Source organism: Balaenoptera acutorostrata, chromosome 9, assembly GCF_949987535.1.
Source record: "Balaenoptera acutorostrata chromosome 9, mBalAcu1.1, whole genome shotgun sequence".
NCBI classification, from domain to species: domain Eukaryota; kingdom Metazoa; phylum Chordata; class Mammalia; order Artiodactyla; family Balaenopteridae; genus Balaenoptera; species Balaenoptera acutorostrata.
Genome location: NC_080072.1, coordinates 68659631 through 68681752, shown reverse-complemented (window position 1 = coordinate 68681752; position 22122 = coordinate 68659631). Strand labels below are relative to the sequence as shown.

The 22122-nt window shown below is 35.4% G+C and overlaps 1 protein-coding gene and 1 pseudogene across 8 annotated transcripts in view; one reads left to right on the top strand and one right to left on the bottom strand.

The window, feature by feature from the left end:
• Window positions 1-22122, bottom strand: part of NAALAD2 (N-acetylated alpha-linked acidic dipeptidase 2) — a 135164-nt gene that overhangs the window by 54906 nt on the left and 58136 nt on the right. For all 8 annotated transcript variants that reach the window (XM_007188914.3, XM_057552935.1, XM_028168170.2 and 5 more), the window contains 9 exons: window positions 16167-16353; window positions 14941-15042; window positions 14110-14235; window positions 11792-11978; window positions 7830-7923; window positions 6588-6686; window positions 1392-1477; window positions 997-1116; window positions 810-892 (listed from right to left, as the gene is read on the bottom strand). In XM_007188914.3, coding sequence (XP_007188976.2) covers window positions 810-892; window positions 997-1116; window positions 1392-1477; window positions 6588-6686; window positions 7830-7923; window positions 11792-11978; window positions 14110-14235; window positions 14941-15042; window positions 16167-16353 — 1084 coding nt within the window. The remainder of the gene's footprint in view (window positions 1-809; window positions 893-996; window positions 1117-1391; window positions 1478-6587; window positions 6687-7829; window positions 7924-11791; window positions 11979-14109; window positions 14236-14940; window positions 15043-16166; window positions 16354-22122) is intronic.
• On the top strand, window positions 2676-3092 carry LOC114238676 (mitochondrial import receptor subunit TOM6 homolog; annotated as a pseudogene).

Here is a 22122-nt window from a genome sequence, read left to right as displayed (position 1 = left end):
ACATACTTTAAAACAATTCTATAAAATCTGGACTTATTAAAGATAAATAGAGGATGGTGGAGGGAAAGTGCTTTATGGTGCACTTGCCTTTATAAAAATGCACAAGCTTATCTTGCACATTTAAGAACTTAGAGATACTCAACAGAGAGGCTAAGGGAAGAAGATGAAAGAGGGGGCCTAGGAGAGACACATAAAGACTAAGCATTAAGACCCAATGAAAATAAAAATTAATCATAACTAAAGGAAAAATAAACCCTTGAAATTGTAACTCAGTTTACAAAATTATCATATTATACTCAACAATCAGGAACTTTTGTGAATGGTAAAATATACCTGTGGTTACAGTTATACATGGAATCTGTAAATGTGAAATTACAATCAAAGTATAGTCACCTTAACAGAACATCTTATGTTCTCTTAGATGGAAGAACTCCAAGGAAACTTCAGAAGCTTGAAAATTAACTCCAAGTATCTGTATCAGTTTTTACATAAGTTAATTCATTTGTCAGAAACAGCCTGCTAGTTTTAACTACTTTTGGAACTTAACAGATTTTTTACAAAACAAATACAAATAGAAACTAAAATATTTTGACAATAATAAATAAATTTGTTTGTAGCCCAATAATTAAGAGGATATTCTGTTTTGCCAATCTGATATGATAGTAAAAGCAAACTCTAATTCCTAAATTCTCTTGGGTATTTATCCAAATTAAAACCATATTAGGTAATGGAACCTATCTGTGATTATCCAGAGATACATATATTTGTTCCCTGTTGACCAAGAAAATAAGAACTTCTGTCTTATTTACCTCAGCCCATTCTGTGGAACCCAGAAGTCCAAATTCTTCTGCATCCCAGCTGGCAAAAATGATAGTTCTTCTTGGTCTCCAGCCTGTAATCATTGTTAACATACATAGTTAGGTACACCTGCCTAAAAACAAAGGAAAATTCAGCGAGTCACTTTTTGTCATCACCTACCAAAGAAACATTACTTACCTCTACTCATCAGTTTGCCAAAACTCTGAACAACTTCTTGCAAAACAGAAGCCCCACTGGTTGGGTCAATACCTCCAAATACCCAGGAGTCCCGATGACCTCCCAGAATAACATACCTGTCTGGGAAAAAATGTGTTCAAAAGAACTACAACTTTGAATACATTATAAAGAGTAGTAATTTATGTTTTTAAATTAAACTTCCTCTCGCTTGAGTTTCCCCATAGAAAATAATCAACACCATAAGGTAGAGTTTTCTTTTAGAATTATACTTTCTTATTCTAAATTTAGTTGTTTCACATCAGCCAGAAAAAAATCAATTGTTGATGAAAATTTATCTTCTCTTACTCTTGTAATCTTTGTAAAAATAAAATGTCTAAAATAATCCACCAACTCACCAGGTTCCACAGATCCTCTGATAGTTCCGATTACATTGTAAATCCTTGTGATTTTATTGATGTTATGAACATGCATTCTAACCTTCCTAGAATTTCAAAAGGAACAAATTACTTCACATAGAACATTATGTCTAACAGCTTTCTTCCAATGTTTTATTATGAGAAATCTCAAAAGTACAGAAAACTGTATAATAGGACAATAAATTCCCAAATACCCACCACATAAATTCAATAATTGTAATATTGTTGAATCACTTGCAAGTAAGTTGCAGACATCATGACAGGTTACTCCTGTGTACTTAAGCATGCTCCTTAAAGACAAATTTTAAAAACCAAATATCAATATTTTATATTTTTCCTCCCTCATAGCTCTACTGTTGATATTTATTTAAAGTTCAAAATATTCTATTATTAAACATGTCTTGGGTATTCATTCTAAAATTTTTAAATACACCCTATACAATTACAAAAATAAGGGAGACAGCCCATTATCTATTAAAGGTCAAAGAAGCTTATTTTTAATGTGTTTTATATTTATATTAATTCCTGCTATTCGGTAACATTTCCCAAGATTACTGAAAAAGTCTATCAGTACATTGTTAAAGGGCTGACTGAATGCTACCTATAAGAAACATGATAAATTCCATTGTTAAATGGCAATTTGAGAAGCACCTGCTAAAATGTACAAGACAACTATACGATGAAACTTTTCCAGGTCATCACTGTTGATTCTGATTTGGGCCTGCCTTTTAAATATTCATTCATCAATTATAATTAACCAAATTAGAATTCACGGGAAAGTACAAGCAAGCTCAGAAAGTCAGAAAAAAATGCCATTCACATTTTATAAATCCAAAATGACATGGGAAAATGTTGACCCTCTTTTTTCACAAAGGAACAAAAGTTTTTAATCTATGGTGGGCTTACAGGAGGTGGGCAGGGAACCTACTTAGTACTTCATTTTTGAATGGAAGAACAAACAAGTCAAATCCTGTATATTAAGTGCAAATTCTGGTTTTTCTCCCCCTAAAATACACTGTGCTTCTGAATGCATATGTAATTCATGCGCAGTATTCAACTAAAAGTGCCTTTGGGGGAAAACTAATCAATGGGTGTTGTCTTGCATTTTAAGACATTAAGTAAAAGATTTGTTTCTACTACTGAATGATAAAAATTAATAGCAAAAATACTCTTTAGCATGTGTTTCTAAGTATATGAACCTAAGATCTATTAGTAAGAAAGCCAGCTTCATTGATGTATGTCATTAAATGAAGAAAATTAAGTAAAGAATACTGTAACAATGAGGAATGAGGAAAAAAATCTATTTTAATCTAAACATGAAAATAAACTGGCTCTCTGCTCAGATTCTCAAAGAAGCTCATCTACATCTTTAATCCTTATATCTTTCTGGTTTTTAGTATCATTGACTCCAGGAGTACCTAAAAGAATTATCTAGAGAGGTGCTGCTATGGCTTCCAGTGGGGTCAGTGTGAACGATGTGGGCTCAGCAAATAAAGTTCCCGAAATTCTGAAATTCCGGACAACTTGGGAGATTGGCTTTGGGGTGTCTACTGCTTCACCACCAATGGGAATGACTTCCAGAGAAATTTGATCCTCAGTTTGGGACTCTTTGCTGTGGGAGTTTGGCTGGCCAGGAATTTGAGTGACAATGACCTAAAGGCACCTCAGCCAGGGGTGTAGCCATAAAAACACATAGAACCCCTGTGCTGTATTTGAACCTTCCAAACACAGGGCCTCCCATCTGTGACCATTACACGACTTGCCCTGATGGCAACTGAAGTTTGATTCAGATGGGCACCTTTCCTTCCCTGCCTTGTAATACTTCTTGTACTCTATTACAAGTTATTCATTAAGGGATGTTGCCTATAAGCTTAAATTATACATAATAGCCCATCTCTGGGAGCCCTGCTTCCCAGGTAATGAACATTAAGCTAAAATTCCTTTTTTTAAGCTCCCAGGAAACAACCTGACCAGGCCCACCAGTGAATGACTGCAGGGAGGAAGAAATTAACACATCCCCTCTGCAGGCTGACAGGAACCAGGAAATGTTTGACTTTACTCCCTCCCCTTTTAGTATGAAAGGAGCCTGAATTCTAACGCAGGCAAGATGGTTCTTTGGGGCACGCCATCTTCTCGGTCTGCTGGCTTTCCGAATAAAGTAGTTATTCCTTGCCCCAGCAACTCATCTCTCAATTATTGGCTGGTCGTACAGTGAGCAGTAGAGCTTAGGCTCGGTAACAGCCTGATTTCCTTTTCTTTGCTGAGTCCATTCAGAACACCCTTCTCTGGTCAGCAGGCAGGTTTCAGCTAAAGTGTTGTCCTCTATTCCTTAAAGTTCTGTACATAGTTCCTAAGTTTCTGCAGGGGATGATCTTTGCTCTTGTCTTTGTTCTTGATCTAATCTAATGGTATTTTAACAAATATTTGAAATAGAGATTATGCACAAAGGAAAAAAAAAGAATTATCTACAGTTGACCCTTGAACAGCATGGGTTTGAACTGCATAAGTGCCCTTACACGTGTATTTTTTTCACTAAATATGCACTACAATGCTACATGATCCGCAGCTGTTTGAATACACAGATGTGAAACCTCAGATATGGAGGGCGAACTGTAAAGTAATACGCAGATTTTTGACAGGCGGTGGGCTGGTGCCCCTAACCCCTGTGTTGTTTGAGGGTCAACTGTATTTGTTTGTCCTGTTATCACCTCAAACTCATCATGTTCCAAATAAACTAAACTTCAGAATGTAGGCTCCACAGGGCAGGGATTTTTGCCTGTTTTGTACACTGATGAATCCCCAGTACCCAGAATGGTACCAGGGGTATAGTAAATGCTCAGTAAATAATTGTGAATTGAATGAATACACTCCTGTATGGAAAAACTGAGAACAACCTTAGCTCAACCATCAGAGTTACCTCTGCTTATCATTATCTTTGACTAGACTATTTTACAACTCTGTAGTGACAGAACTTAACTTGTAGTAATGTAGTAATACAAATAATTCACGCCCACTGAAATGCACAATTTCTCTAGTGAACGTTCAATTGACTTCCCTCCCCCAATGTGGAAGAAATCAGTTTTTCAGCTATTAAGCACACTCATTTCAGCATTCCTAAGGAGCTCATTTTTTGTATCATCTTTGAATTCTCCTTTGAACCAGTTTTAACTCCTTTCTGGTCCCCTTATTAATGCATTAAATAAAATTTTTACACATGTTCAGTTTATATTTGTATGAGAATTACGGTTTTACTTAAAAAAAAAAATCCTTTATCATTTTTGGAAGTCCCACTGAGATGTACATGGGCTCTGCTTGAAGAACTAAGAATGGGCAGCTTAAAACCAGACATGTCTTCTTTTGGCTCTCAGATGTAAATCCCAAGCAGCAATAGAATTTTAACTTTGCTGAATCTCTGTATCTCTAACTTAATTTTTTTCTGTTGATTCTGTGTTTTGTTTATGTTTCTAGTTTGCTTACAGTAGGTAAATTTTTCCCTATTTGTGGTAGCAATGTTTAAGGATTTAAGGTTTCATGCCTTGTCATTTGGTAATCTCTGTAAATGGATCCATAGATGATCAAGATCTCTTTTGGGTGAGAAATGACATACATAGTCTTGTTTTTAGCAATTTTTAAAAAAAATTTGTGTATCTGCCCATTTTGAGCTAAAATCAAATAGGATTTTGTGCCCATGGTGAAGGTGAACAGTTTTTTGATATCTTGACCAGGTAAATGTTCTGTTTCTGAGTTTACTCTTGAACTGTGACTGAAGCTATATGTTTATTGATTTCTCTGTATGTTTCTGTTTATAAATCAGAAAGGCCTATATCTTTCATTGTGTGCCTCTAGAGAGTATTACTAATTAGACAATAAAGTCTCTTATATTTAAAGAACTCCATTCTAATTTAGAGAGAGAGATAAATAAGCACTTATATAAAAATATTTCTAAAATCCCCATAAAATAAAATTGAACTTCTAATACTTTAAAAGTTCAGAAATAAAAAAAAAAACTCTTACAGAAATTAAAAAACATTCTAAGAATACAATTTCACATTGTTAAAGTAAATTGTTAGCAAACAAGACTGATTTAATCATTTTAGCTTAATAAAAACAGCTATATTTTCTCTGATTTATCAGTGTTAAGTTTCCCTTTCTCTCTACATTTCAAGCAAATCAAAGTACTTAACGGGGCTTCCCTGGTGGCGCAGTGGTTGAGAATCTGCCTGCTAATGCAGGGGACACGGGTTCGAGCCCTGGTCTGGGAAGATCCCACATGCCACGGAGCAGCTGGGCCCGTGAGCCACAATTGCTGAGCCTGCGCGTCTGGAGCCTGTGCCCCGCGACGGGAGGGGCCGCGATAGAGAAAGGCCCGCGCACCGCGATGAAGAGCGGTCCCCGCACCGCGATGAAGAGTGGCCCCCGCTTGCCGCAACTGGAGAAAGCCCTCGCACGAACCGAAGACCCAACACAGCCAAAAATAAATAAATAAATAAATAAAATCAAGTAAGATGCCTGAAATGTGTTTAAAAAAAAAAAAAAAAAAAAAAAGTACTTAACGTTCTGATCATGTCATGATGTTCTGCAACTCTGTATAAGCTGTTCTCTGCCGCTGGCATTTCCTGCCTATCTTGATACTTATTTTTTCTGTAGAATTAAGCTCAATGAACACATATTCTGTGATCACTCCTTGAAGTGCTCTCGTGGGTTAATAACAATAATACCCAAAATGCTAAGTGTATTGAGCCTTACAGTAGTTACCTGCTTACCCATTTTAACTCATCTAACCCACCCACACAGGAAGTGATCAACAAAGGTTGGTTCCTTTCTCTCTTCTCTTTTACTCCTTCCCTCAGGTTAACCTAGTGCTTCACATGCATAGCGTTTTGACAGTTATCTGAAAAACTTAAAAAGGTTAGGTGAAGAGGGAAGTTAAAATGTTAAAGCTATAACTCAAATGTAATTTTTGAGATTTACAAAACAAATGTTGTGATATCACTGTTGGAAGAAGAATTTAATACATCATTCCATAAGTAATTCTTAAGCAATATAAAATAATTATTCATTATGAAAAATGAGAAAAAGAAGATAAGCAAAATATATCTGGCAGAATATTTATCTTGACATTTTTCCATTAAACATGTAAACCTTTTCTAGGATACTAAAGTAACATAAAATTACCTGAAAGAATCATGCCCTATGAAGCCAGGCCCGATATTATAATTCACCTTAAGACTTCCCTTCCAGCTTTCATCTGGTGGAGCAGTTCCTCCCAAATAGCTGTCAAGAGAACACAAAAATGACAGAAAAATGCTGAGCATCACAATTTCTTAGAAGAAATCATAAAGTGTGATGATGAGATATTTCACTCATTCATTCAACAAGTATATATTGAGGATTTACTAAGTGCCAGGTACTGTAAAATTTCCTTGGCTTGTGGAGCTTACATTCTAGTGAGAGAGCCATAACTGAGATAAATGAGGAAAATGTTTAATATATTACTGATAAGAGCCAAGGAGAGGAATTCCCTGGCGGTCCAGTGGTTAGGACTCGGCACTTTCACTGCCTGGGCCTGGGTTCAGTCCCAGGTCGGGGAACTAAGATCCCACAAGCCGCAGAGCATGGGCAAAAAAACAAAAAGAGCTAAGGAGAAAAAAACCAACCAAGATAGTGAGGGGAAATAGGAAGCATCAGCCTTTCTACTTCTGACTTTAATTATTTACATAGGGAAGCATTAGGTCCAAGAAATCCTGAACATGTGAAATTCATGACTGTGTTAAAGAGAAGAAATTTCTAGAAAAGCTGCTGATTACATAGTTGCCACTCACAAAGCAATTATCAAATTGTATTGGTACATACATTAAACAAAAATAGAAGTTAGGTGATTTGAAAAGCAACACAGTTATACAATACAATAATAACAAACATTAATTGAATACCATATTATAGATACTTTATATACATGATCTCATCTACTTCTCATAATAACTCTGTCAGGGAGAAACTATTTCTGTCTTCATTTTACAGAGAAGGAAACTGAGTCAGAGAAAGATTGAGTAACTGGTATAAGTTCACACATCTGGTAAGTGGTGGACATTACCACATTTTTAAAATGCAGGTCAAATACAAATATCAAATGAAGATCTAAGAAAATCTAACTACTTGAAAAATCTCAAATCAGTATTTTTATCTTTGGACATAGTTTTGCTTTTGAGACTTTCATTTGTAGCAAACAAAGTAATGTTTTCTTATTATTTCTTAGTCATTAAACTGACTGCTCTTCTCTTATGGAAAAAAAAGAAGATGTGGTCTGTTCTTCCTATTTTAGGAGTCATTCTGATACAAAACGTATTCGTTTTAGAAGAGAAAATGGACATACTAGTGTAAAATATCTTATTCTCAAATCCAACTAGAAAAATATACCGTAATAATATTTCTGCATCATTATATCCAATGGGATGTACAGGGATTTGAGGGATTCCCACTCCTTCTTCAACATCAAGTCTGAAGGTGTACTCTGCAAAAATCAATTGCATAAGAGGAAAACGATTGAAGAATCTGAGCAAGGGGTATAAAGGTATTTCTTTTATTACTATTGCAGATTAGCTATATGTTTAAAATTATATTCAAAATTTAAAGTTCCCCAAGAGTCAATTATTGTTTTATCTAATATGGTCTATTTAATTTGACAGTAAGAAATTAAATCATTTACACTTTAATGTAAAATCAATTATAGGGATTACAGACTCCCTAACTTGCTTTGACATTTCATGTAATTCTCTTGAATTTTACAAGAATATTTTATTTCCTCAAGGATATCTCAAATCCTTCTTAAAGAAGCTTCAGTTAACCAGATACCTGGAAAATGCGTCCCAGATTCTGAAACTAGAAAGAACTGTAAAAGAAAAATTAAAGGGAATTTATGAGATATTGTGAATAAGTGATAAGGTTCTTACTCAAACAGTAACAATATTCTCCTTAAAGGAAGATGAAAAGTATTGTCAGACTTAAAACGTAATTGGGACTTCAGCTTTCAGCCAAAATAGAGTTCTCTAGAGCATTATTACCACTATCTTAGAAAAAAGGGAGGTTTCAGGACTTCCCTGGTAGTCCAGTAGTTAAGACTCTGAGTTCCCAACGCAGTGGGCCCAGGTTCGATCCCTGTCAGGGAACTAGATCCCATATGCCGCAACGAAGATCCTGCATGCCGCAACTAAGACCCAGAGCAGCCAAATAAATAAATAAATAAATATTTTTTTTAAAAGAAGAAGAAAAAAGGGAGGTTTCAAACAAGTGACATCAGATTCCACTTAAGAAAGTAAAAAAAGAAGAGTAAATAAAGCAAAAATAAGCAGGAGAAAGGATATACTGAAGATCAGAGCAGAAATCTAAGAAATAGGAAACAGAAAAATGATGGAGATTATCAATGAAATCCAAAGCTGGTTCTCTGAGAGGATTAATAAAATTGATAAATCTCTAGCAAGACAAATCAGGAAAAGAAGAAAAAAGATATAAATTGCTAATGTCAGGAATAAAGATGAGAATAGCACTCCACTACCTGCAGAAAAAGAGAAAGAGAAAGAGAGAGAATGTATTATGAACAACTCTAAACCCATAAATGTGACAACTTAGATGAAATTGACAAAATTCTTAAACAACACAAACTACCAAATCTCACTCAAGAATAAATAGATAACCTAAACAGCCATATATCTATTAAAGAAATTGAATTTGTAGTTAAAAACATTCCTACAAAAAAAAACACACCAGGCCCATATGGATTCACTGAAGAACTCTACAAACATTCACAGACAAAAATCAAACCCATTCTATATAAACACTTGCAGAAAAATGAAGAAGATGAAATAGTTCTTAACTCATTCCATGAAGCCAACGTTACTGTTACCAAAATGAGACAGAGATATTACAAGAAAATAAATTGATAGCAATAAGCGATAAACGATATCCCTTATTACTAAAGACAGATTCTTAATAAAATTTTAGCAAAAATCCAATAATATACCAACACTATGAAAAGAATAATACATTGTGACCAAGTAGAGTCTGACCCAGGATGTTTTGGTTTAACATTCAAAAATCAATCTGGGGAGTCCCCTGGTAGCTTAGTGGTTAGGATTCTGGGCTTTCACTGCCATGGCCCAGGTTCAATACCTGGTCACAGAACATCCTGCAAGCTGTGCAGCATGGCCAAAAAAAAAAAAAAAAAAAAATCAATCTGTATAATTGAAAAAACATAAATAAGAACAGCTTAAAATCATTTCAATAGATGCAGTAAAAGCATTTGACAAGGGGCTTCCCTGGTGGCACAGTGGTTAAGAACCCACCTGCCAATGCAGGGGATGTGGGTTCAAGCCCTGGCCCGGGAAGATCCCACATGCCGCAGAGCAACTAAGCCCGTGCGCCACAACTACTGAGCTTGCGCTCTAGAGCCCACGAGCCACAACTACTGAAGCCTGCAGGCCTACAGTCCATGCTCCGCAACAAGAGAAGCCACTGCAATGAGAAGCCCGCACACCACAAGGAAGAGTAGCCCCAGCTCGCCACAACTAGAGAAAGCCCATGCATAGCAACGAAGACCTAACACAGCCAAAAATTAAAAAATTAAAAAAATTTAAAAAAGCATTTGACAAAATCCAATACATATTGCTAGTGAAATGAGATAAATGTGCTAAGATAAAAACTCGTAGCACTTTAAAAGTGAACTTCCTCAATCTGATAAAAAGAATCTATAAAAAATATACAGCTACTATCATACTTAACAGAGAAAGACTAGGACAGTCTTTGGGGCAGGAACATGGCAAGGATATCTGCTCCAACAACTTTTTTCAGCAATGTTCTAGAGGTACCAGACGCTACACTAAGAAAAGAACAGAAAAGGCACCCAGATTAGAAACAAAGAAATAAAGCTGTCTTTATTTGCTGATGACATGATCATCTATGCAAAAACTCTGGTAGAATCCACAAAAACCTAGTAGAACGAATTAGTTTAACAAGTTTTCATAATACAAGATCAATATATTTCTTCTAAAAATAAAATAACATTTCTATTTACTAGCAATGAGCAACTGGAAATTGAAATTGAAAATGTAATTTAAAACAGCATAAAACTTTGAAATTATTATGGATAAATGTGAAAATATACATGCATGGTCTGTACAGTGAAACTACAAACATGCTGAGAGAAAGTAAAGAATACCTAAGTAAATGGAGACTTGTGCCATGGATCAGAAGATTCAATATTTTTAAAACGTCAATTCTGCTCAAACTGATCTATAGGTTTAATTCAATCTCAAATCAACCTCCCAGGAGACTTTTTGGTAGAAATTGATAAGTTGGTTCTAAAATTCACATGGGAAGGACCTAGAATAGCTACCAAAACTTTGAAAAATTGTAACTTGGAGGATGTACATATCTATTAGAACATAAAGTTAACAAGATTGACCATACTAAGTGTTGACAACGGTGTAGCAGCTGGAACACTCATACACAGCTGCTGCAATATAAAATGGTACAACCAATTTGGAAAACAATTTGAAAATCATCTATCATATTATCCAGCTGTGCCATTTCTATGTATTTACTCAAGAGAAATAAAAACATATGTACATATAAAGACTTGCATACAACTGTTCATAGCAGCTTTATGTGTAATATCTCCAAAACTTAAAGCAATCCAAATTTCCAACAAAAAGTAAATGAATAAACAAACTGTAGAGTATCCACTCAATGGAACACCATTCAGCAAAAAAAAAAAAAAAGAAATACTGACACAGACATCAACATAAATGAATCTCAAAATAACTATACTGACAGAAAGCAAATCAGTGATTTCCTAGGGATTGGCAGGGAGGGGGTAGGGCTGAGAGGAAGGCTTTACAAAAAGATGAGAGGAAACTTTTTTGGGTAATGGATATGTTCATTATCTTGATTGTGGATATGGTTATGCAGATGTCAAAACTTTTCACATTTCACATATTAAATAACACAAAAAACCCACTGGTATTTTTAAAAATAGAAATACGTGATCTACAGAAGAATAAAATCATTAGACAATTCAGAAACTCCAAGTTCTGGTTTGGTAAGAGTAATATTACTTTGGACATGAGAATCTGTGTTTCTGAACCTCTACTAAAGGTAGAGAGAGAATTGAACTGACCCCTTCCCCTCTCCATGTCCACACTTCATGAAAATTTAAAACTGAAATAAAAGGGAAATGCTTTTGAATTCCTAGCAATAGCAATCCAAAATATAATTGCACGCAGTTTTAATGTTATTCTATAGATGCTTGCTTGCTTTTATGCCTTCTATAAGGGCAAGTAATATTTTTGCAAAAATGAGTGGACCATAACAGGCTTATCTATTACCTTTAGCTGGATAGCCTGGAGTGAGCGGGTCACCAGCACCATTCAAGTTTAACACATTCCCTCTCTGGGCTGCAGTTCCAGGAAGGTTCCATCCTTTTGGGTATGGCTGTACCCCAGGGGCAGAGTAGTCAGCTGGATCTGAGTACAAGATGATTCCTTTGGCTCTTGCTAACATGGCATTTTTAACCTACAGGGGCAATGTGCAACCCATAATGTAGAAATGGAAAATGACTGATTTACCAATCTAAGATAAAATCAATTTAATGACATAAGGAAATTTACACACTGTTTTATCATCACACTGTTACACATTCAGTTCTCTTTGCCTTGAATACAATTTCTGTCTTGGTAGACTTAACAACTCTCATTATTCAACATAACTCCAAACAAGTTATTGCCTTTTCTGTGAAGCATTCCTATTATCCCTAAAACTGCAAAATTAATGTCTCCCTTCTTGGTACGTCTTCTATATTTTGTATATAATTATATTACAAGATGGATTAAATCATTATAAAATACCTTTTAAACATCTTTCTCCCCTACTACATTGAGGCTGTTTTTGAGAACAGGGACCCTGTCTTACTCACTTTTAACTATCCACCCTCCAACATTTAGTACATCATAGAGTAAGCATGATGTAAATATTTGTGGAACTAAACTAATTTAAAATTCTACACAGGTGAAGTCCCTGGCGGTCCACTGTTAACACTCTGCAGTCTCACTGCAGAGGGCCCAGGTTCAATCCCTGGTTGGGGAGCTAAGATACCACAAGCCATGCTGTGTGGTCAAAAAATAAATAACATAACATAAAACATAAAATTCTACACAGAACAGTCATAGTGTGTGAAACATTGCCCATAGTGTTTTGTAAACATTTTTCTAACAATTCAAACTGACCACAAATAGGAAAATCTATCCTGTAAGATACTGAATTCTTTATTACCAGAAGTATTATCGCGAAAGATAGATAACTATCAGTCAACTAAAACACTTTCCAGTATTCAGAAAGCACTCTTTTATAATATTAGAAAGAGTAAAATCTGGCACAACTCGATGATGCCCATCAAACTTTTGAAATAATATACAATTGACCCTTGAACAATGCAGGGTTAATCCAAGAATAACTTATAGTTGGCCCTCTGTATCCGCCATTCCTCTGCATCCACGGATTTAACCAACGTCCAGCCATGTAGTATTGTACTACTTATTATTGAAAAATATCCACGTATAAGTGGACCCATGCAGTTCAAATCTGTGTTGTTCAAGAGTCAACTGTGCACTATGATTTAGTCATTCAACTTCTAGGAATGAATCTATATTACAAAAATCTTCACACAAATGTTCAACTACATATGGACAAAGATGCTAACAATATAATTATTTGTAATAGTAACAAATTTAAGACAAGCCAAGGATCTGTCAACAGAGCAATGGTTAAATAAACTGCTTATCAATTCTGTGAAATATTACATAGCCATCTAAAGTAATGAGGTATTTACTTGATAAGCAGTTACCAAGAAATTACTAAGTACAGGTAATTATCCTAAGCGCTTTCAAACCTAAAGTCGATTAATCCTACTGTGAATTCTAAGAGATTAGTGTTATTATTAGCATTCCTATTTCATATATGAGGAAACACTGGCACAGAGAGGTTAACGAACTTGCTCACAGGAAAAGATCTAGAGAAAAGGGGGCCCAGACCAGATCAGACCCCAGGTTGTATGGATCTAGCTACCTATACTCTTAACCACTTCATTATACAACTCTCAATGTGTTGACATGGAAGAATACCCTTGAGTTATTATTGAGTGAAAAAATAAAGTTATACAGTATATAGTATCTAATGCCCTCTTTGTAAAAAAAAAAAAAATTATGTAATATGAGTATATGGAGACATATATTTATATTCATATAATATATTCATATTTCATAGGCCTGGAAAGACCTGTTAAGATTGATTATGTCTGGGCAATGAAATTGAGTAATACATGGGAGATTTTCATTTTTTAGGTTATATAAAATTTCTTCAATTAAATAAAAAAAAACATTGCTTTGGTAATAAAACTATTAAGAATAATTTCCCTTTCTAGATCTGTGAGGTAGCAAACAAACAAACAAACAAAAAAAACCTCAAAAATAAACCAGGATTTTCTGTGAAACCATGAAAATAGCAAATTTACATATATATATATGTGTATATATATATATATATATATATATATATAAAGCAATTTTGGAAACCATAATGCAAGCTGATCATTTATATTCACAGGTTATATCCTATCTTTTTCCCTCTAGAAAAGCAAATAACACAATACTTTATTTCCTCTGAAGATTTTCCCATATCTTGCAATAACAATTTTTCCAGTGCAGTTGATGTTCATCTCTCTTTCTAGTTTGAAAAAGTCTTCAGTACGAGCGTAGTTCACATATACAAGCTCCCCCTGTAGGAAAACAAAAATAAAACAAAAGAAAAAATACATAATACTGCTATAATTAAAGAGAAAACCAAAGAATAAGTTTGCTCTGCAATACTGCATCATCAAAAGTTATCTTTCCTGTCTTGGGCTTAATAAACAGATCCATGCTAATTCTGTAGAAGTCTTTAAAAATATTTCAGTATCCTGAAAGTTAAAAAAAAAAAAAAGACAATATGTAAAACATTTTAGACAGTGTGCTCTGTCTTGAGGAAATTATTAGCATATCCTGAGCCATGGGAAATAGGATAAATAAAAGTAATTTTTAAAATCCTAACTATGTTTGATTTCCAACCATGGTATTAATTTAAGAATTTCTGTGGTATGATTTATAAATTCAGATCTATAAATCTGTAACAAAGTCAGACTATGAACAAAGGAAAAAAGCTTGAAAACCACCTATTGCCCTTATTGAATTAAAGCCGTGTTCAGCAGTTTCTTAATTATTTCAAAGAGTGGCATCTGCTAATCAGGGTCCAATTTTCATGTATTTATTTTCTTTATGTTTTTCTTTTTCTTTTTTAAAAATTATTTTTAGGAAGGCTGTATATAGCATCAAGCCTCCAAGTATGAATTAGCATGTATGACCCACCTAATCTTGGTTTTAGACCCCTACATAGGTTTTTTTAAAAAAGGTTTAAAGAGTTGAATAAAAAATGTCTTTTATTTTACCTCTGGTGTGCCCTGCGGTGAAAAGGCATTATAGGGTGGTACAATATTTTTAACATTTTCATATCCATCTGGTGGTGGCTCATGGTATGATGTATTGAAAATCTAGCAAGAATCGAAACACATGAAGTTAGAATTATTTCGGATTGCTATTAAGGAATAATGCATTTTGTGGGTGAAAGACCTAAATAGACACTTCTCCAAAGAAGATATACAGATGGCAAACAGACACATGAAAAGATGCTCAACATTGCTAACCATCAGAGAAATGTAAATGGAAACCACGATGAGGTATCACCTCACAGTGGTAAGAATGGCTATCATCAAGAAGTCTACAAACAACAAATGCTTGAAAAAACCATAATGGAAAAGAATATAAAAAAAAGAATGTCTCTGTGTGTATAACTGAGTCACTTTGCTGTACAGCAGAGATTGGCACAGCACTGTAAATCAACTATACTTCAAAAAAAATTAAAAATTTAAAAAAACAAATGCTGGAAAAGGTGGGGAGAAAAGGGAACCCTCCTACACTGTTAGTGGGAATGTAAATAGGTACAGCCACTATGGAGAACAGTATGGAGGTTCCTTAAAAAACTAAAAATAGAGCTACCATATGATCCAGCAATCCTACTCCTGGGCATATATCCAAAAAAGACAAAAACTCTAATTCAAAAAGGTACATACACCCAAATGTTCACTATTTACAATAGCCAAGACATGGAAACAACCCAAATGCCCATCAACAGACGGTTGGTTTAATAAGATATGGTTTATATATACAATGGAATATTACTCAGCCATAAAAAAGAATGAAATTGCCATTTGCAGCAACATGGGTAGACCTAGAGAATATCATGCTAAGTGAAGTAAGTCAAAAAGAGAAAGACAAATATATGATATCACCTATATGTGGAATCTAAAAAATAATATAAGTGAATCTATATACAAAAGAGAAAGACTCACAGACATAGAAAATAAACTTATGATTACCAAAGAGGGAAGAGGGGGAGGGATAAAATAGGAGTATAGGATTAACAGATACACACTACTATATATAAAGTAGATAAGCAACAAAGATTTACTGTATAAAACAGGGAACAATATTCAATATCTTATAATAACCTATAATGGAAAATAACCTGAAAAAAAAATACATATATATATATTTTAAAAAAACTGAATCACTTTGCTATACACCTGAAAGTAACACAATATTGTAAAACAATCACCTCATTTCCATGTTCATCCGTGATTGATATGTAGTTGGCATTTGTCTCATTAGGGTAAGACAGGAGAACATCATAATGAACCAACTTGGCTGAATCCAGTCCAGATTTCTTCCACTGGGTTTGGATTTTCTTGGCCAGCAGCAAATTTTGTTCTGTTCCTGCCAGATGAGGTAGCTCTGTAAAAGAACTAAAATGAAAATAAAACGGGGAGTTAAAGACTATATTCAGAAAATGTGCCTAAGAACTATTCTAGATGCATAACTCATATTTTAGGCTTCACACTATGTTCCCACAGAAAAGAACACATCCCATGGTGAACACATTCAATCAGCAGAGGTTCAGGTATGAGAAAACACGCTGGAAGGATGGTATGCCTCTATATCAGTGGTGCTAAATTCTTGCTGCTTAACAGGAAATGAGGACATTCTGAAAAAAGATCATAACGTTTGCCAGAGACCAGTTGGGCAGTCTTGTTAACATAAACTTCTACTGCTGTTTTCATACTATTGTACGCAGTTGTCTATTTATCTCATTGAAGCTAGAGCCCATGCATTTTTATTTGTATATTCCCTAATGCTCAGTACTTGCCTGTTACCCAGGAATTACACAATACAGGTTTGTTGAACTGAATTTGAGCAATGTTCTCTAGGTTCTGGGTCTAAATGATTTGGAACAGTTAAATGACTTCACAAACATAGTTCTGAATGAAATTCACTTTGCTTGAGGTAAATAATATTTTAAAAGTTTCCCAAACCCTCTCCCTCCATAAGTAAGGTAATGATACTTTTGTAGATTGGTTTTTTAATCAACCATAGTACAACCAAAAAAGACAGACAGTAAAGAAAAACCAGTACTTATTGAAAACTTACTATATGCCAGGAACTGGACCAGGTATTTCACATGGGCTTTCTCATTCAATCCTCACAACCCTTCTGCCAATGTCCCCGTTTTGCAAATAAGGAAACAGAGAGTAGTTAAATACCTTGTCCATAATTTCCTAAGTATTAAATGCCAGGGCTAGTGTCTGAAAGTTGCAGTTGTCTGACCTTGAGAAATTATGTTATTTTTAAACCATTCATCTGATCATTTTGATCAACTGCTTTTAAAACCCTTCTATCTTCTACATTATAAAGTTCACACTAGGCATGGCATTTGTGCCCTTTTTCAACTAATCCACTGTTTCACCTTTCCAGCTTCATTTCCCACCACTCACCTTATAAACTTCTTCACTCTATATCATTTAATATGCTAATTGGTCTCCTAAAATGACCACCATTTTTAGCCTTTGCACAAGATCTTCTCTCAGACATAAATATCATCCTATTTACATGAATCTCCCTGTATCACCACTCCTAGTCATTCACCTTCCCCACCTGTAAGCTATTAATCACCCATTAGGACTCTTCAAGCATATTCTCCTCTGTGAAGCTTTCCACTTCTATACCATTAAATCAAAGCTGCAAGGCTTCCCTGGTGGCGCAGTGGTTGAGAATCTGCCTGCCAATGTAGGGGACACAGGTTCGAGCCCTGGTCTGGGAAGATCCCACATGCCGCGGAGCAACTAGGCCCGTGAGCCACAACTACTGAGCCTGCGCGTCTGGAGCCTGTGCCCCGCAACAAGAGAGGCCGCGACAGTGAGAGGCCCGCGCACCGCGATGAAGAGTGGCCCCCACTCGCCGCAACTAGAGAAAGCCCTCGCACAGAAACGAAGACCCAACACAGCCATAAATAAATTAATTAATTAATTAATTTTAAAAAACACAAACAAACAAACAAAAAAAACCCAGCCCACACCTTCTCTCCTCTCATCCAATTTCTGGTCACCTCTTTATAAAAAAAAAAAAAAAAAAAAAAAAGCTGCACGTTACTGATATTTAATATTGTACAATATTTGTAAAAAAAAATTAATGTGTTTGTAAACAGAAGTTATTTTACATGCATAGAAAAACCATTGAGGGTGGGGATATTTAAAATTCTACTTCAGGGCTTCCCTGGTGGCGTAGTGGTTAAGAATCCACCTGCCAACGCAGGGGACATGGGTTCGAGCCCTGGCCCGGGAAGATCCCACATGCCACGGAGCAACTAAGCCCGTGTGCCACAACTACTGAGCCTGTGCTCTACAGCCCATGAGCCACAACTACTGAGCCCACATGCCACAACTACTGAAGCCCGTGCGCCTAGAGCCTGTGCTCTGCAACAAGAGAAGCCACCGCAATGAGAAGCCCGTGCACCGCAAAGAAGAGTAGCCCCTGCTCGCCGCAACTAGAGAAAGCCCGCGCTCAGCAACGAAGACCCAACACAGCCAAAAATAAAAACAAACAAATAAATTTATTTAAAAAATAAAATTCTACTTCATATAATTCATTATTGTTTTATTTTCTGTAGTGAACAAATAATATTCTTACAATTAGGGAAAAAATGAGTATATTTCCTTCATTTAAGATGGAGGATTAACCATGAAGTTTTGCCTCCCATCTTTTAGGCAACCCACTGAAATGAAAGACAGAAGTGCAAAAAACAAAAAGCAACAGGGAATAACTTTACTGAATTTCTCCTTATGGACCCAAGTGGGACACTGCAGCTCCAGGCATCATATATTCATGCTGCAACATTCAGGAGAAGCAAGTACAAACAAGAACAGCTATTTCCTCTTTTGTGTTTCTCTTAACAAAGGAAAACTTTTTGTAGAGGATCTCAGCTAAATTTTTCTCCCATTTCATCAGGCATAATAGGGTCATATACCCCTTCTCCAACTAACCCTTGTCAGAAGGAAGTTATAATGATTGGATTATAGACCAGATTCTTGGGCTGGATGGAAGGTAACCCTCACTGAACATAGGTCCCCCTTAAGGAGTGAGAACATGAGCAGTTGAGGCTCTGTCAACAAGGAAGTGGCTGGGGAGAAATCAACTTTTTCCCACTACATTAATCCCTTTAAACCAATCTTGAAACCTTCCTTTCCCTGGAAGCCTCTTTCACTGGTCATAAATCTCTATTCTATAATCAATCAATTCTATTTCCTCGGCCCGTTCCTGAATGGTTACTTGACTTCCTTGCCTTAACTGGTTTCTTCGGGGGACCCTGCTCGTGCTTCCACATACCTCAGGCCCAGATGATCATTGAGGAGGAGTCCTTCTTACTCTCCATGGGCTCTTTCAAATATTTTCCCTTTATCTTCTCTCAAAAATAACAACTCTTTTAAAACTCATACCAAAAGTCACCACCTACTATGCCTTCTAGGTGCTGTCAAAAATGTGGATCACTCCCTCTTCACTCACTAAAGTCTTGGGCTCCTAATTCAACACATTTCACTCTACCTCGATTCTTGTCATCATTCTTGGTATGCAACTTCTGTCTTCAGTTGGATGTAAAGAAAAGAAAAGCCAACTCTAACAAGATAACATCATGCAAACTATTCATACATAACTTATCACCTTATGCTACATTATACATTAAAGCAAAGGAGAGAGAAAATAAACAGACATAAATTTTAATGTTTGGTCAAGAGCATCACCAAGTTTTGCTTCTGGCACCTCATGTATTGATAATTTTCTAGGTAATTTCTTCTGGACACTTTATGATATGCTGCAGACAGAGTTCAACGGTGTTTACATTTTACCTGGTCTTTTACACATTTTTATTTTGTTTTATTTTATTTATTTTTTTGGCCACTCCGAGCAGCTTGCAGGATCTTAGTTCCCTGACCAGGGATTGAACCCGGGCCATGGCAGTGAAAGCACTGAGTCCTAACCACTGGACCACCAGGGGATTCCCCACATTTTTAAATATAGGCATTCTGTCTTACTTGATAAGACAATTGGTTATTTTCATGTATTGCATGTGAAATATAGAATGCGTCTTTCTTCAAATGACATCCACCCTACTGCCTATAGATTCTTTTCTTATATCTCCAAACAAGCACCTCAAAACAGACATTTTGATTTAGCTTTCCTGATACCTATGTGCCTCAGTCATAAGTCAGCTCAAATTTCTAAGAAGAGTATAGCTGTTTTCATTCCTCAACTTCAGCTTGCTATAGTTCATCCACCGAAAGTAAGATGGAACTTTGTGATCACATCAAATCACAGGACAGATGGGGAGGAAATATACTACACCATATGAACTTCACCTTGTTCATTTGATTCTAGGGTTTAATTGGAGTCTCAAAAGGATAGAAGAGAAAGAATGATGCAGAAAATTTTCAAGAAAGAATGAACAGGGGACTTCCCTGGTGGTCCAGTGGGTAGGACTCCACACTCCCAGTGTGGGGGGCCCAGGTTCGATCCCTGGTTGCGGAACTAGATCTCACATGCATGCAGCAACTGGGAGTTTGCGTGCCACAACTAAGAAGTCCGCATGCTGCAACTAAAAGATCCTGCATGCCGCAACTGAGACACGGAGCAGCCAAATAAACAAACAAACAAACAAACAAATAAATAAATATTTCCCAAAAAAAAAGAAATAATGAACAAAAAGTAGTGTTCCTAAAGTAGTGAAAGACAAAAGTTTACAAAGTCAAAAAGCTCAGAGAGGACTTCCCTTGTGGTCCAGTGGTTAAGACTCCACACTTCCACTGCAGGGGGCAAGGGTTCAATCCCTGGTTGGGGAACTAAGATCCTGCATGCCATGTGGTGTGGCCAAAAATAAAATAAAATAAAAATTAAAAGCTCAGAGAGCCTTAAATAGAATAAATTTGAAGAAAACTATGCCTAGGCACATATTAAACTGCTGAAAATTAAAGACAAAAATGACATATGTTATATAACTTAAATAACTGTGGACTGCTCATCGGATGCCACTACCAGCCAGATGACAGTAAAAAAAAAAATATTTAAAGCTCTGAAAGGAGGAAAAACAAGGTGATTTTAGAAATCTATATCCAAGAAAAATTTTCTTCAAGAATTAAGATGAAATAAATGTGTTATAGACAAAGGAAAACTAAAAGAATTTGTCAACACCAGACCCGACATAACAGGAAATGCTTAAGAAAGTTATTCAGACTAAATAGATACACCACAGGATAACCTAAATTTTCAGAAACAAATAAAGATACTGGAAACAATAAAAAAATAGTATTTTACATTTCTCAGATATTTAACTCTTAATTGGCTTTCAATAGGTACAACTGTTCAAAGAAAAAATTATAACATTGTTTTGTGAGGTTTATATTGTATGTGTATATGATAATTTCAACAACTATCATATAAAGGATGATAGAAAGACAGTAAATGGACATACAGAAATGTGAGTTTTCTGCATTTTATGTTAAATGCTACAGTAGTAACTTTAAAAATACAGTGAAATGTTAGACAAGTATAATGTAATCTCTAGAGTAACTGCTAGAAAAGAAAAAAGAATCAATGCAAAGAGTTATAGCCAAAAGATAAATTGAAATGAAATAAAATTTAAAATACTCTCCCCACTACCAAAAAAAAAAAAAAAAGCAGAAAATGAGAAGTAAAGGAACAGAAATAAAGGGAGCAAACAGAGAACAGTAAAGGAGTTGGCCTAAGTTTAACCATATCAAGTTACATTATATGTTACCAGACTAAATGCTCAAATTAAAAGGCACAGATTCCAAAATTAATAAAATAGCAAGTGGCAATTACATGCTCTCTATAGAAGGTACATTTTAAAAGTAAGTGGATGGAAGAATACGTATCATGCAAATATAAGTATAAGAAAGCTGATGTGGTTTAATTTATACCAAATAAAATATGCTTAAATATAGAGATTATTACCAAAGATAAAGAATATTTCACAAAGGTAAAAGGTTAGTTCTGTCCTGAAGACATAATATTAATGTGTATATGTCTAATAAATGAGTTTCATAATACATAATGCAAAAATTAACAGAATTAATGGGAAAAATAGACAATTTCACATTCCTGGAGGAGACTGTAACACTATTCTTGACAGAATTTGATCCCCCCAAAAAAGTCAGTGAAGAAATAAA